General features: G+C 38.6%; 1 protein-coding gene across 1 annotated transcript; it reads right to left on the reverse strand.

Moving 5' to 3' along the window:
- Positions 1 to 3,937: 3,937 nt before the first annotated feature.
- LOC104868408 (olfactory receptor 8J2) lies at positions 3,938 to 4,891 on the reverse strand. Its single transcript, XM_010633167.1, has one exon. The coding sequence runs from the start codon at positions 4,889 to 4,891 to the stop codon at positions 3,938 to 3,940; it is 954 nt and encodes a 317-aa protein (XP_010631469.1).
- Between the last annotated feature and the right edge of the window lie 8,941 nt (positions 4,892 to 13,832).

Below are 13,832 nucleotides of genomic sequence, written 5' to 3' on the forward strand. Positions count from 1 at the left end.
ACTTTATTTCCATGTTTTCATTTTCTCATATTTTTTCCTCTCCCTTATTACCTTTCCCCCACCCTTCCCACTTTCCCTACACCTTTAGCCCTTTACTTCCTATTTCACATTATTAATTATCGCATTAGGATCCTGTGTACTATTATAGTTTTTCACAGCAGAGAAACTATTTGGTATTTCAGTTAAAGAAATCTCTGTATGAATATTAAAAATAGGGAACCCTAAAATAAAACTAAAAAGGAAAGTAAGAGAGAAAAGGCAATGATGTAAAATTAAAATAATCCTTAATTCTGAAGATGAAAATGGTCCCTGAATATAATTGTTTCTTGCTCTTGTAGTCTTATATTATTCTTTTTTCCCCATTATTTAGAGAATATTTTATTAGTTTCTGTAATCTAAACCACATAGATATGACCTTACATATTTAATACAGTGTGTTACCCCTGTACAAATGGAAAAAAATGAACATTTCTAGACCAATATGGCTGTTAATTTCTGTACAATGCCAACTCAACACAATAAATTGGGATGACTTTTTCCAAAGTCAACAGCACAGTTGAAATTTCCAAAAATTCAAATTATATATATATAGATATATCTATATATATATCTATATATATCTCAATAATAGCAGTATGTTATGCATCAATAGCAGCAACAGCTTTTCCAGGTTCTGTAGTCATCTGAACAAAATATAGATATTCAGCACACTCCATTAAAAAAAACAAAAACAAAAAAAGAAAGAAAAGAATAATACCCAGAAAACAGCAAAGTTCTGTTGCTGTTGTGGTACCTGGCACCATTTTTTTAGCATCTTAATCATCATCTGGAAAGATAACATTCTAGAGTAACATCATTAAACATAGCTCTGATAAAGCACGGTCATTACTACATATCATAAAGCAGGTAGAAGATATCTTACACTCACAGAGGTACGATACAGTACTATCCTACATCTATAATACTAGAATAAGTTTTGGTTTGAAATTTACTTTGTCTGCAAATAAGATTGCTACCCCTGCTTTTTTTCTGGGCTCCTGTCACATGGAGAATTGTTTTCCATCCTTTCACTTTCAGTCTATGGGTTTCTTTTTGCACGAGGTGTGTTTCTTGTATGCAACATATTTTTGGATTTTGCTTCTTATTCCATTCTGCCAGTCTGCTTCTCTTGATTGGTGAGTTGAGGCCATTGACATTGATGGTTATAACTGATATGTACTGACTTATTATTGTCCTATTATTGGCCTTTTGTTGACTCTTTTTACTTTTTCACCTTCTCGTTTTAGTTTCTTGCCTTGCCTATTTGATTTGCTCTGTTGGGTCCCATGGTGTTGTTACCTTCATTGTCTTTTTCTAGGATCTTGTTTAGAATTGCTTGCAATGCTGGTTTGGTATTCATGTAGTTTCTCAGGTGTTCTTTGTCGTGGAAGTATCTTATTTCCCCATCCATTTTGAAAGAGAGTTTTGCAGGATACATCAGTCTAGGTTGGAGGTCGTTCTCTTTTAGTGCTTGAAATAGCTCACTCCATGCTCTCCTTGACCTAAGGGTTTGTGTTGAAAAGTTTGCTGTGATTCTGATGGGCTTTCCTTTGCCTGTGATTTGTTTCTTTTCTCTTACTGCTTGTAGTATTTTGTTCTTCTGTTGGATTTCTGGGATCTTGATTATTATATGTCTAGGTGTAGATTTTTTTTATTGTGGCTATTTGGGGTCCTATATGCCTCACTTATCTGTATGTCAAATTCCCCTTTCTGTCATTAATTCTGTGAACAGGTTTTTAAAAATCATTTGTATTTTCTCCTGATACTTCATGGATTCCTATCAGTGTTATGTTATTCTTCTTTGCATCATCTAGGAGTTGTTGGATCAATTTCTCATGATCCCCTACTGTTTTTAAGAGACCTCTCTTTTCACAGTCACTGTCTGCAATCTTATCTTCTATATTTGAGATTCTATCTTTGCATTCTTTTATTCTGTTGCATATAGTTTCAATAGAGTGTTTAATCTCCTGGATATCTGTTTGAATCAGCTTTATGGATTCCATTTCCTTCCTACATTGGGCGTTTATTGTTTCCACTTCTTTCTTATGCTGGGCCTTCATGGTTTCTATTGTGGTCCTGAGCTCATCTATTTTTTTGTCAGTTTCTGTTTTAGAGTCTCGAATCATGACTTTCATTTTGCTCACCATCTCTATGGTTATCTGGGAAATTATTTCTGTTTTGAATTTTTCTAGAGCCTGATTGATCTGTTTTGTTACTTCCTGTGCTTTGAGTTCAGGGTGTCCTGGTGGTTCACTATCGACCTTTTCATCCTCATTTGCCCTACTGTCTGCCATTGGTGAACTGAAAGTCTGTCTTTGTGTCTTGCTTAAGTGTTTTCTCATTTTTATTTTTGTTGTCGGGTTGTCCTTGGTTTAATCTCTGGGTTATCACCCAAATCTTCCTGATATAGTTGTGCCCTAGCTTCTGGGTCTCTAACGACCCACAGACATTCTCATCTTCATAACATCAGAGAAAACAGCTCATCAAACCAACCACAATCCTTTATCCCAACTGATACAATCAGCACCATAATATGATCAAGCACAACTTGGAAACTGACCACCTGTGGTAATCACTAGTCTATTACCCTTGAGCCATTTGAATTAAATTGAAATCAAGAAGCAGTCCAAAACATGTCTGCAGTGAACAAGCTTTCCAATACAGTATATTTACCATTTAGGTTGGGGGCTCAGACACTTCTAGGATGCAAGATCCCTGATCTCAGTTAGCTGATGGCAGAAGCCCATGATGCAGACTGACCTCAGGCTGCAAGGCCCAGATTGAATCCCCCAACCTTCTGAACAGTTGAACTCCACACTTCTTCTACAGGTTTCCCAGACCCTTTCTTTAAAGATGTTCAAAGTTGGGAACTCAGAAAAATAGCCTTAATGACCACCTCTGCCTCCTCTGCAGAGTGGGTCCAAAGACTGGCACAATCAGGAGGTCTGAGAGTGCATGTGCATGTGTGTGGGGGGGTGGGGTGGGGAGGTGGAGGAGGGTGGTAGTTAGGGGAGTTTTGGGGGTTCAGGGGCACCTGCACAGCTACCTTCTTGGCACTGGAGTGATGGCAGTTCAGGGCGGAAGAGGGTGTGGCTCTCCTTCCCGTGGTGGATCCGGGCCCAGGCTACCTTCCTGGTGCTGGAGTGATGGCCCAGACATTTTGTAAATAATACTTTCTTTGGTTTAAGAGCATTTCACGCCAAATCACATCAAACATTAAAAGTAAAAGAAGTCATGCCTAATGTTATGGTTTCATAGCAGAGATAATTAAGTCTATACAATTCTGTGAGAGGCAAAAATATAGTTTTTGGATGAGTATCAACAAATTTCTCTGTGTTCGTGCACTGGGGAGAGATCTGGAAAGGAGAACCTTCCTACCTGTTTTCTGCATGTTGTATTTCCATTCAAAATGAATACTTTTTTATCATTATTTATTTCTGCTAGAATTGATTTTTCTGTGATATGTACTTCTTTAAGAACAAAATAAGTGAGTTTGTGAAAGTTGAGAATTTAATGGAAAAAATGCTTCAAAAATAAAAGCATTATCTGTAATATTGGAAGTGAAGATGTCTTTCATGAAAGGCATGGTAATCAGAGTCTCAGCCCTTTCAAGAGATGACTCTCGCCCAACTCCACCACCTGGTGCCAGGCCTTCTCTGTTTTTGATTAACAATGATAAGAACCCCTAGGATCTTAACATTTATAAAAATGTATTTCTTTTAAAATTACTCTTTGTAATTCACATATGTTGTTACGGGAGATAAGATCATTAAGAATTAATTAAAATGTCCGTACTGAAACTAATGGAATTTCCCACCACGTATAACCACCTTTTAAAAGATCAGGGCTTTGCTTTTTATGGTGGAATGGAAACCCTTACATGAAGCGCACTGTGGTTTTACATCGACATTAGTTTGAGTGAGTGGCGTGGGTTACTGAGGAATCTCCTCAGCGCGTCCTTCACATCCTTGTTCCTCAGGCTGTAAATGGCAGGGTTTAGCATTGGTATCACCAGGGTGTAGAAGACAGAAGCCATTTTGTCAGTGTCCAAGGAGTGGTTGGTCCTGGGTTGCAAATACATGAAGAGCAGAGTTCCATAGAACACGGTGACAGTGGTCATATGAGAGGCACATGTGGAAAAGGCTTTTCGTCGCCCCTCTGAGGAACGTATTCTCAAAATGGCAAGGACAATGTTGAAGTAGGATATTAGAACAATAATCATGGAGAAAAATAAGTTTGTCCCGGAGAAGATGAACACCACTGTCTCTGGAATGTAGGTATCAGAACAGGACAATGCTAGCAAAGGGACATTGTCACAGTAAAAATGGTTGATTAAGTTGGCAGAACAGTAAGACACAGAGAACACACAAGGTGTAACTACAAGAGCTGTGAAAAGGCCATGTAGGTAGGTGAGGGACACCAGCAGCAGGCAGACCCGCCGAGACACCACCACCATGTAGAGCAGGGGGTTGCAGATTGCCACGTAGCGGTCGTAGGCCATCACAGCCAGCATGAAGATCTCGGCCACGATGAAAACCAGGAATCCTCCCAGCTGTGTGGCACAGGCATAGTAGGAGATGGTTTTCTTCTGTGCTAAGAAGTTGCTCAGCATTTTGGGGGCAATGACAGTGGAGTTGCTGTAGTTGATGACAGCCAGATGTCGGAGGAAGAAGTACATGGGGGTCTGCAGTCGGGGGTCCACACTGGTGAGCATGATGATGCCCAGGTTCCCCACCGTGGTCACCACATAGATGCCCAGGAAGATGAGGAAGAGGGGGACCTGTAGCTCGGGGCGGTCTGAGACCCCTATAAGGATGAACTTGTGCACATGGGTGTGATTCTCAGATGCCATTTATTTTAATGTGTGAATCTTTTAATTGAAAAAAATGGAAAGAAGGAAATAGACAGTATGATTATTTGTGGTTGGATGCCATATATATTTTTTTAATTTTATTGAGTTTATTGGTACATTTTAGGGATACAGTACAGTTACATTCATTGTTGGGATCATGTACCTCTACATGGCAAGTCTTGATTCTCATTTTTTCCCCTTACCTCTGCCCTCCCTTCACCCCCTCCTCCTGTCCCCATCTACAAACACTTTATTTTCATCTTTTCATTCTCTCATATTTTTTTCTTTTCCCTTTTTGTTCTTCCCCTATGCATCACACCTTCCCTACACCTTTAGCTCCTTTCTTCAAATTTCTAAATGTCAGTAATCTTATTAGAATCTTATGCATTGTTGCAGAATATTCACACCAGGGAAACTATTTGGTATTTACACATGTGTGACTTATTTATTTCACTTTGGATGCCATATTTTTAAGTGTCTCATTTAATGTCAGCCTAGTTTGGTTGACTAACACTTAAAATTTCCAATCTTATTTGTTTTTCTTCTCATCTTTTCAAAGAACAGAGATATAAAAACTCACTAGACGCAACTGAGTTTCTTAGAACTGTTAGGATAACTTCTTTATTCACTATTGGATACAGTTAATATTAATAAATCAATATTCATTTCAGTATATCATATTCTAATGTTATCATGCAGGTATTAATTATAGAAACATGCAATATCTAAATGTGTGCATACTAGACATGATGCACACAAGTGTCTTTGTGTTTCTGGTGGTAAAAGAGAGCATGGTTTTGGGACTCAGCAGCCAGAGTGACTTCCAGTCACCCTAGTCTGGTTCCCACAGAAGTCTTCTCCAGGCTATGCCTGCCACCTACCATCCTGGGGAATTTCAGGTCTCTCTGGGAAGCAGTTTCAGCATCTGGGCTTTTCCTTACTGATTTTCTCCACATCATTCTGCTTCCTTCACCCACTGATGAGCCTGCACTTCCATGTTCTTCATTCTTGGTGACCTTCTGGATCTCTAGTCCTCTTTCATTTTCACATTTCGTTTCTTCTGCCAAAATAAGCTGCTCTCCTCATTTTCTCTTGACCCCTCTTTGCACAAACCCTTCTCTCAGATCTTTATTGCAGCAGTTTGTTATGCCTGTTCCTTCCCAGTCTCCTTGATCCTTCACTTGCCAGAAAATGGTTTTACTTTTAAATTATTTGCTTGCAATATTTATTCATTAAAAATCTGACTGCTTGATTTTATTGTACAGAATAATTAGTGAAGGAGATGTCTAGTACTTACACAGCACAGCATCTCGGCTGTTATGCAAAGAACTTCTGAATGATTATCTCATCATTCTGTAGAAGGGCTCTACAGTGTGCATCTGATGAAACTGAGACTGAGAGAAAAAGTGACCCGAAAATTTGCATAAAACAATAGTTAATGATACAGTCTAAACTTAATGGTCATATTTTGGTTCAGTGTTCACTTTTTGTTCAGTTATTTGTTTTTCAATTTTTATTTAAAATCTTTTTTTAGTTGTTTTTTTGCTCCAAGACTATCCATATTCTTATGTTGGACTAATATAAATGGTACATTAACATACAAATTTGTATGCAATATTGACATTATCTTTGGTTAAAGTTATTAGGTTTTTTTTTGAAGAATTTTTAATTTAGACTCTTATTTCAATCCCAGTGATTCATTGTGTTAGGCATGACAAGTGAATTAAAATATTGCACATTTAAAGACTAGGATATATTTCACAATAGTTAGAAGAGTCCAGTGTTTATGAACTCATAGAAATGACAAATGTTTGAGGAAGTGGAAATAATAACCATCCTGATTTGAGCATCACACCATATTCACCTATGTCATTTTATATTTTACCTCATAAATATGTACAAATTTTGCATCTATTAAAAATAAAGGCCAAAGTTTAAAGACAAAACCTGGACACATAATATATGCTTATGTGTAAGAAAATAAAATACACTGAAAATCTGCAGTTTTTGTTTTGTTTGACTTAATGTAAAGGTACTTTATTCAGAGCTTCACAGATGAGCATAAGCTGGCCTGGCTGTGCGGCGCCAGCTCTTCCCCAGCTCCAGCCTCTCCCCTGCATTGGAGAGAGCATTATGTGAAGACACTGTGATGTCACTCAGATTGATGAGGCTGCTCTCCCTGGGGCTCCTACCCAGAAGCTACTCAACATGTTGCTCATGCTGACACGTCATCCCTAATTTAACCATCACAAACATCATCAACACCAATAGTTATGAACCTTTCTTTATAAATCTGTTTAATTAGCTTTGGGAGAGAGAGTACCTCAACTGACTTAATATTTTTATCTGTTGTTCTTTCTCCCTCTCCTGAAATACACAGATAGCAAAACCAGGGTTGCTTTGCATTGCAGTAGATGTAACCAACAGAACTGGTTTCTCCGGGACATCTCCTCTTCTCTTCTGCCTTTTTCTAAGCTCTTGCTTGAATTTTGCTCTGATAAGAGCTACTTAATTTACTAAACAATTTTCCCAAAGAGTTTTGAAGGTGAATTACTTTGTAGGTCTAAAAATATAATAACGCTCCAGTAACTAAAATTTTAAAATTATAACTTTGTTAATCCTTATATTGTCTCTTCACTTTCCAAATTTATCCCAAGTGAAAAAACCAAAACAAATTCATTCTTAACTTTTGAATTTATTTCAAGATTATTTTCTACTGGCCTCTAACTTGCAAATTGTTGTGTGTGTGTGTGCGTGTGTGTGCATGTACATCCACCCCTGTGTGTATTCCAGGGTAGCAATGAAGGTTAGAGCTCACTAAACGAACATGTTACCAATAATCTATCTTCCCAGCCCTTAGAATTTTTCTAATTCTTGTTGGGACCTGTATTGTGTTTAGGACCAATATTTAGCCTCCATCTGTCACTCGGTGTCATTAGACATAGAAGCAGACATCTGCCACGGGAAGATCTTTGTATCTTAGGGTTTTGCACCCTGGGCAATGCCAAAGCACAAACTCTTCTGTATCAACTTTCATTTTGTTAGCCTTTCTGAGAAACACAGAAACATACCTTTCAGGGACGCTTAAGAAGTGCCCATTCTATCTGGCAAAATCTCCTCTAAAACTTCTGCAAGTTCTAAGGCAGATAAAATTTCTCCGTGTATTGTGGTGAAATAGAACCCATAAGGAATATATGTTCCTCTATATAAATACTCAAGCAGTTTAACTTACCAGTAGGGATTTCGGATATTACAGCTGAAGTTCTATCACTAAGAGGAGCCGCTTAGCTCTCTGTGAATAGATACTCGAGTCACTTAGCAAACAGAACATGCCATTTCTATCTTGGGTATAATTGGAATTGAAAAACTTTCAGAAGACTTAGACTGCACATTTAGACTTCCTAGAGAGTAAAGTACCTAATAGAACTTACTTGTGCAGAGATCGGAGCTCTAAGCCAGGACTGCTGCACGAAGCAAGCTAGAGTGTTGGATGAGTTATCAGGTGTCCCGGGCGACCCTCACACTGAACTATGTTTGCTTCATGTTCAGGTCCCAGGGCATGAGAAACCAACTCCCAATAAGACCTTGTTTCCCAAGGGAGAGAAAGAAGCCTTGATTCGCATTAGTCAGCTTTCCCCTCGGAATTTCTCAGAGGAAAATGCAGCGAGGCCAGGGAGTCGCTGAGGGCTCACAACGAGTCTCAGGTGGATGTGATGATGGCACCGTGTGCTCCTCTGACAGTCGCAAGAGACAAACCAGCAAGCTGGGGAGACGAAACACCATCCGGGCAGAGTGCACTTCCTTTACATAGAGTGGTTAGGAAGCCTGAGTCATGAAATAAAGTAAAAATTGCAGATAATATTGAAAGAAAGGAGAAAAAAGAACATTGTCAGTCTTAGGAATTTTCATTTAACATTCCGTCCAGATTTTTGCCAATACCGCATATTAGAACTTCTAAAATCTCTCTCTCTCTCTCTCTCTCTCTCTCTCTCTCTCTCTCTCTCTCTCTCTCTCTCTCTCTCTCTCTCACACACACACACACACACACACAAACACACACACACACACACCTCATTCTTGATGTGGAGAATAACATCATGATTTTTTAGTATAAAACCAAACATTGAGTCCTTCATTAAATCCAACATGGTATATTACTTTCTCTTACATATTGCAAGAATCAACTGCTGACATTTAGTTTAGAGTTTTTCACTATATATTTATCTGCTTTTGATGTAGGGAAATATTTCTCCAAGACATGAAAATATATTGTTTTTCTTGGAGAATTCCTAAAAAGTGGTTGGTCCTTTCCCCACAAAACTTTTGTTGGGTTCCCAATTTTGATTTTAGAGTGGGAGAAAATAATTATTTTAACACCAATTTCCAATTTGTGACGCAACTCAGTATTTCTCCTGTTAGTACTTGTTGTGTTGATATAAATTAAAAACACAGTAAACCAAGTCTGATCCTATCTCCAACTATGAATTGATTTTTTATAGACCTTCTTATTTTTTTGTATTTCCTATTCTAAATTGGACTGAAGTAGCTGAATTCATATTGTACCAAATATTGAGCTCTATTGACTCAACTGTCCTTGTAGTACTTTTACCACATTCCAATTCCTTGTTTGAAAACTAACACTTAATGGGTAAAAAATTAAGCTTTGTGAAAAAATTTATAAATCTACTTAATGCAATGCAGATGAACTTTAAAAATGAATGAAATATGTTATATAATCATAAACCTCAACATCTTCTGTTTTGTCATTATTTTAACATTTGAGGGATTTTCAGTCTTATCAAGGTTTGTAATAGAACTGGAATAGCAGGTTACATGATTCATGCTATAATTTTATGAATTCAAATATTAAAAAATTTACCTTTGTTGTAAAATTATTTTTTTCTGAAATTAACTTGGCAAATGTAATAATTTAAAAATAGAGTAATTAAAATTTATAGTTAATAACAAAACTCTACTAATATTTCACTTGTCAATTTCAATTATTTTCTAAGAAATTACAATATTTTCAGGCATGCAAATAGATAAATTGATAAGCATTATAGTATTTTTATTGAGTTTATTGGTACATTTTAGGTATACAGTACACTTACATTCATCATTGGGATCTTGTACTTTTACATGACAGATCTTGGTTCTCATTTTTTTCCCTTGTCCCTGCCCTACCTTCACCCACTCCTCCCCTCCCCATTTACAAACACTTTATTTCCATTTTTCATTTTCTCATATTTTTTTCTTTTCTCTTATTCCTTTTCCCCTGCCCTTCACTACACCTTTAGCCCTTTACTATACTGTTTTTATCTTATTCAAATGATAAACTGTGTTACCTCTCCAGTAATAATTACAGCCTTGTGACAATATAATGTAGGCTTTTATTATTTAAAAGATTTACTTTTATTGCAACAGACTGGCTACACAGGTAATTCTGTGACATGTTGGTGTACTACGAATACAGACATTTCTCTATGATGCAATGAAAATCTCATGGACATTGAATGATATAAATTCTCAAAAATACATGGAAGGTGAGAAAGGTTAATTGAATAAGTGTGTTAAGGCTCAAGTATATACATCTGTGCATACCATACTACAACCTCGCTAGAAAGATAGCTCAACAAAACTATGAAATCACCTCTCTACTTTTTCCAAGTCATAAAGGGATGGTACATAAAAAAATTTTTATTGTCATTCACATCAAATATGAGGAAAATCCCTCCCCAGAAAGCAAAGCACTGTACCTAATGCATCACAGAGCAGGCATCTCTTTTCCATTTTTATTTCTATTTGTCTGTGTTTGCATTATGCAATGGTCACATTCCCGGTGGAGAGGTGGCGCAAGGACATCTCAATGCATTTTTCACTTGTTTGGCCCCTCCCACCCCGTGCCTTCACCTCTTCAACCCCCTCTCATTTGACAAAGTTCTATCTCCCTTCCTCCTATTAGCTATCTTTTATTTTTCTCTTTATTTATATGGTACTTTGTGTACCTCATATGAGAGAAACAGTGTCATATTTAACTTTGTGTGTCTGATTTATTTCACTAAATATTATGGTCTCAAAGTATAACCATTTTCCTAAAAATGATTCCAATTTATTCTTCTTTTCCAATTTATTCTTTTATGGCAGAGTAACTCTTCGTGCCTGTGTAGATACGACACGACCACTATCCAGTCACCTGTTGACAGACATTCAGATTGCTTCCAAGATTTGGCTCCGATCAGTAGGGCTGCTATAAACACGAGTGTGTGTGTGGATCGCTGTCCTATGACAGTCATCACTGTACCTCTTTCAGAAAGAGACCTACTGGGTATCTCACAAAAGGTCAAATGTGGCTTTTAGAGATTCTTATTTCCATTTACAGAGGTGAGCAAAACAGCCAATCATCACATGAAAATAGGCAGCAAGGAACAAAGAAAAAGCCTGTAAGCAAAAGAAACCAACAGGGAAGATGAGAGGCTTACATGGCACACTTCAATATGCTGATCTAATTGGTGTGTTCCTCATGATAAAATTCAACCGATGTAGGTGACGTAGTATGCTACACCGCCACTGTGGCTGCTGGGGAGCCAGATACGCTGGGTTAGGAGGCGCTCCTGAGCTCGCATGTGAAAGGAGGGTATTGATTGGAAAAGAGGCTGCAAAGTCACAACCTGGAACAGGGGCTTTGGAGCAAATTCTTAGGACCGATTTCCTCAGACTGTCCAGTTCCACCGAGCCTGCTGAGCCACAAGGCAAGGCTGATTTTAACAACACCCACAGGTACACACGTGGACAGCAACAGGAAGACTGCGTTTGCTAACACAAAACTACAAACACACAGACACACATGCACAGGAAAGGTACTGTGATATTGAAAGGAGCACACAGCCACTTAACTCCACTGGGTCCCCGCCACTTTCCTCATTCCCAGTAAGAAAACCCTTCTGATTGTCTGCACCGGGGGCCCACAGAGCCTCAGCCCATTTCACTGTAGCACCACACATCCCATTATGATGTCTCTACTTCATTTCTGTTCCTCGGAGGAGGAAAAGATTTAGTTTTCATCACTAATTTTGTCTCCACCATTTAGAAGTGGACTAGTACACCAAGCCCAACATTCCAACATTCCTGGAGTGCATTCATTGTTGGTTTCTATTGTGGAGAAAAACAGAGCAGAAGCTTGTGGAAGCCTGACTCTTTGGGATAATGTTCTTTATGAAGAAAGAGTGCCTGTCTTTCTCCATTTCCTTTGGATAGCACATTTTACATCTTTGTTCTTCAAGCTATAGATTAAGGGATTCAACACTGGAATGATCACAGGAAAAAATGCAGAGGCCACTCTGTCAGTGTTGCTGTGGTGACTGGACCTGGGCTGCACTTACATGAATATCATTGTCCCATAGAACATGGTGACCACGGTCAGGTGAGACCCACAGGTGGAGAAGGCCTTGCGCCTGCCCTCTGCAGACTTCATCCTGAGGATGGCTGTGAGGATGAGCAGGTAGGAAATGAGGACTACCAGGATAGAGGAAATCAAATCAAATGCTGCAAAGGCCAAAATCATCCATTCAATTTCACGGGTATTTGAACACAGCAAGGATAACAAGGTGAGACCATTCCAATAGAAATGACTGATGAACTTATGGCCCCATGAAGGCAAGGTAAAAATCTTTGTGGTGACCAGGAGAGACGTGGGGAGTGGCCATCAGCACCCAACACACCCTTGGTGACTTGGTGACTGTGTATAGCAATGGGCTGCAAATGGCCATGTAGGTGGTAGTCATAGGACATTGCAGACAGAATGAAATGTTCACTCCCCAAAACCATGAATAAAAAATGACAGCTAGAGAGCACAAGTTTAATAAGAGAGTATTTTGGGCCACAACAAATTTTACCGGCATTTGGCCCCACATCCAGCTGGGACCTGGCAGCGTGGCGTGCATGGAAATGATCTGGGTTGAGAGCCCTGGCTTTCCTGTGGATTCGGAGGTGTGGGCAGCACAGCCATTCCTGAAATGTTCCCTAGACCTGAAGGGCTACAGCGCTGGTCCGGGACTGATGGGCCTTTTGGAAAATGACTGGATCATGAAGGTTACAACATCCTCAAATGGAGTATATGATGTTTGTGCTCTATGTATATTAATAATACCCTGATGGCATCACTGGAAGTGGTGACAAGGGGAGCAGGGCCTCCTGAGGGGAGGGCATCCTGGGCTGAGCTCGAGGACCCTGTCTGGTCCCCACCAGTCCTCTCTGGACAGCTCACTCTCTGAATCCTGGCTGCTCTGATGTGAGCGGCTGGTCTCTTGCTCTTGCTTTCACCGGGTTCCTGCCTTGCTGAAGTCCACAGCAATGGGTCAGCAGACCATGGACTGAACGGCTGAACACTGTGCCAAAATGAGCCTTTTGTCTTTTCATTGTTTATGTCAGATGCTCACTCAATTTTTAAGAAATACAAGGACCCACAGCTTTTCCTAACCCCTGACAAATATTTGCAATAGAAACTTGGATTTACTTAAATGGGAAGAATAGTTATTAGACTAGTATGTAAGATTATTATTGATTATATATATATATATATACATTCCTCAGTCTTTCTTATTTATTATAGCACAAAATTCATATTAATGTTATTGAAACTTTTTATATAACCTTTTCCATTTCCATAAACCCTTGTCCTCTCCATTTAAATCATTTACCTGATATCAATACTATCTACCATGTCTAATTACTTATTTGTTAATTCATGTATTCATCAACAATATATTCTGTAAGGTTTCAGAAATGTATGCAATTTTTCTAATTTATTATGAATGTCTTATCCTCAAATTTATTATATTGTTTGGTAGTAGTCTAAACTCTCCTGTGTTAATTGCCTTAGCTATATGTCATCATCTTATTTTGCTGAATATAGAAACTTATTAGAAGTGTGTAAAATATTATC

The sequence above is a fragment of the Fukomys damarensis genome, unplaced genomic scaffold (assembly GCF_012274545.1).
Source record: "Fukomys damarensis isolate Sample0158 unplaced genomic scaffold, DMR_v1.0_HiC HiC_scaffold_27, whole genome shotgun sequence".
NCBI lineage: Eukaryota > Metazoa > Chordata > Mammalia > Rodentia > Bathyergidae > Fukomys > Fukomys damarensis.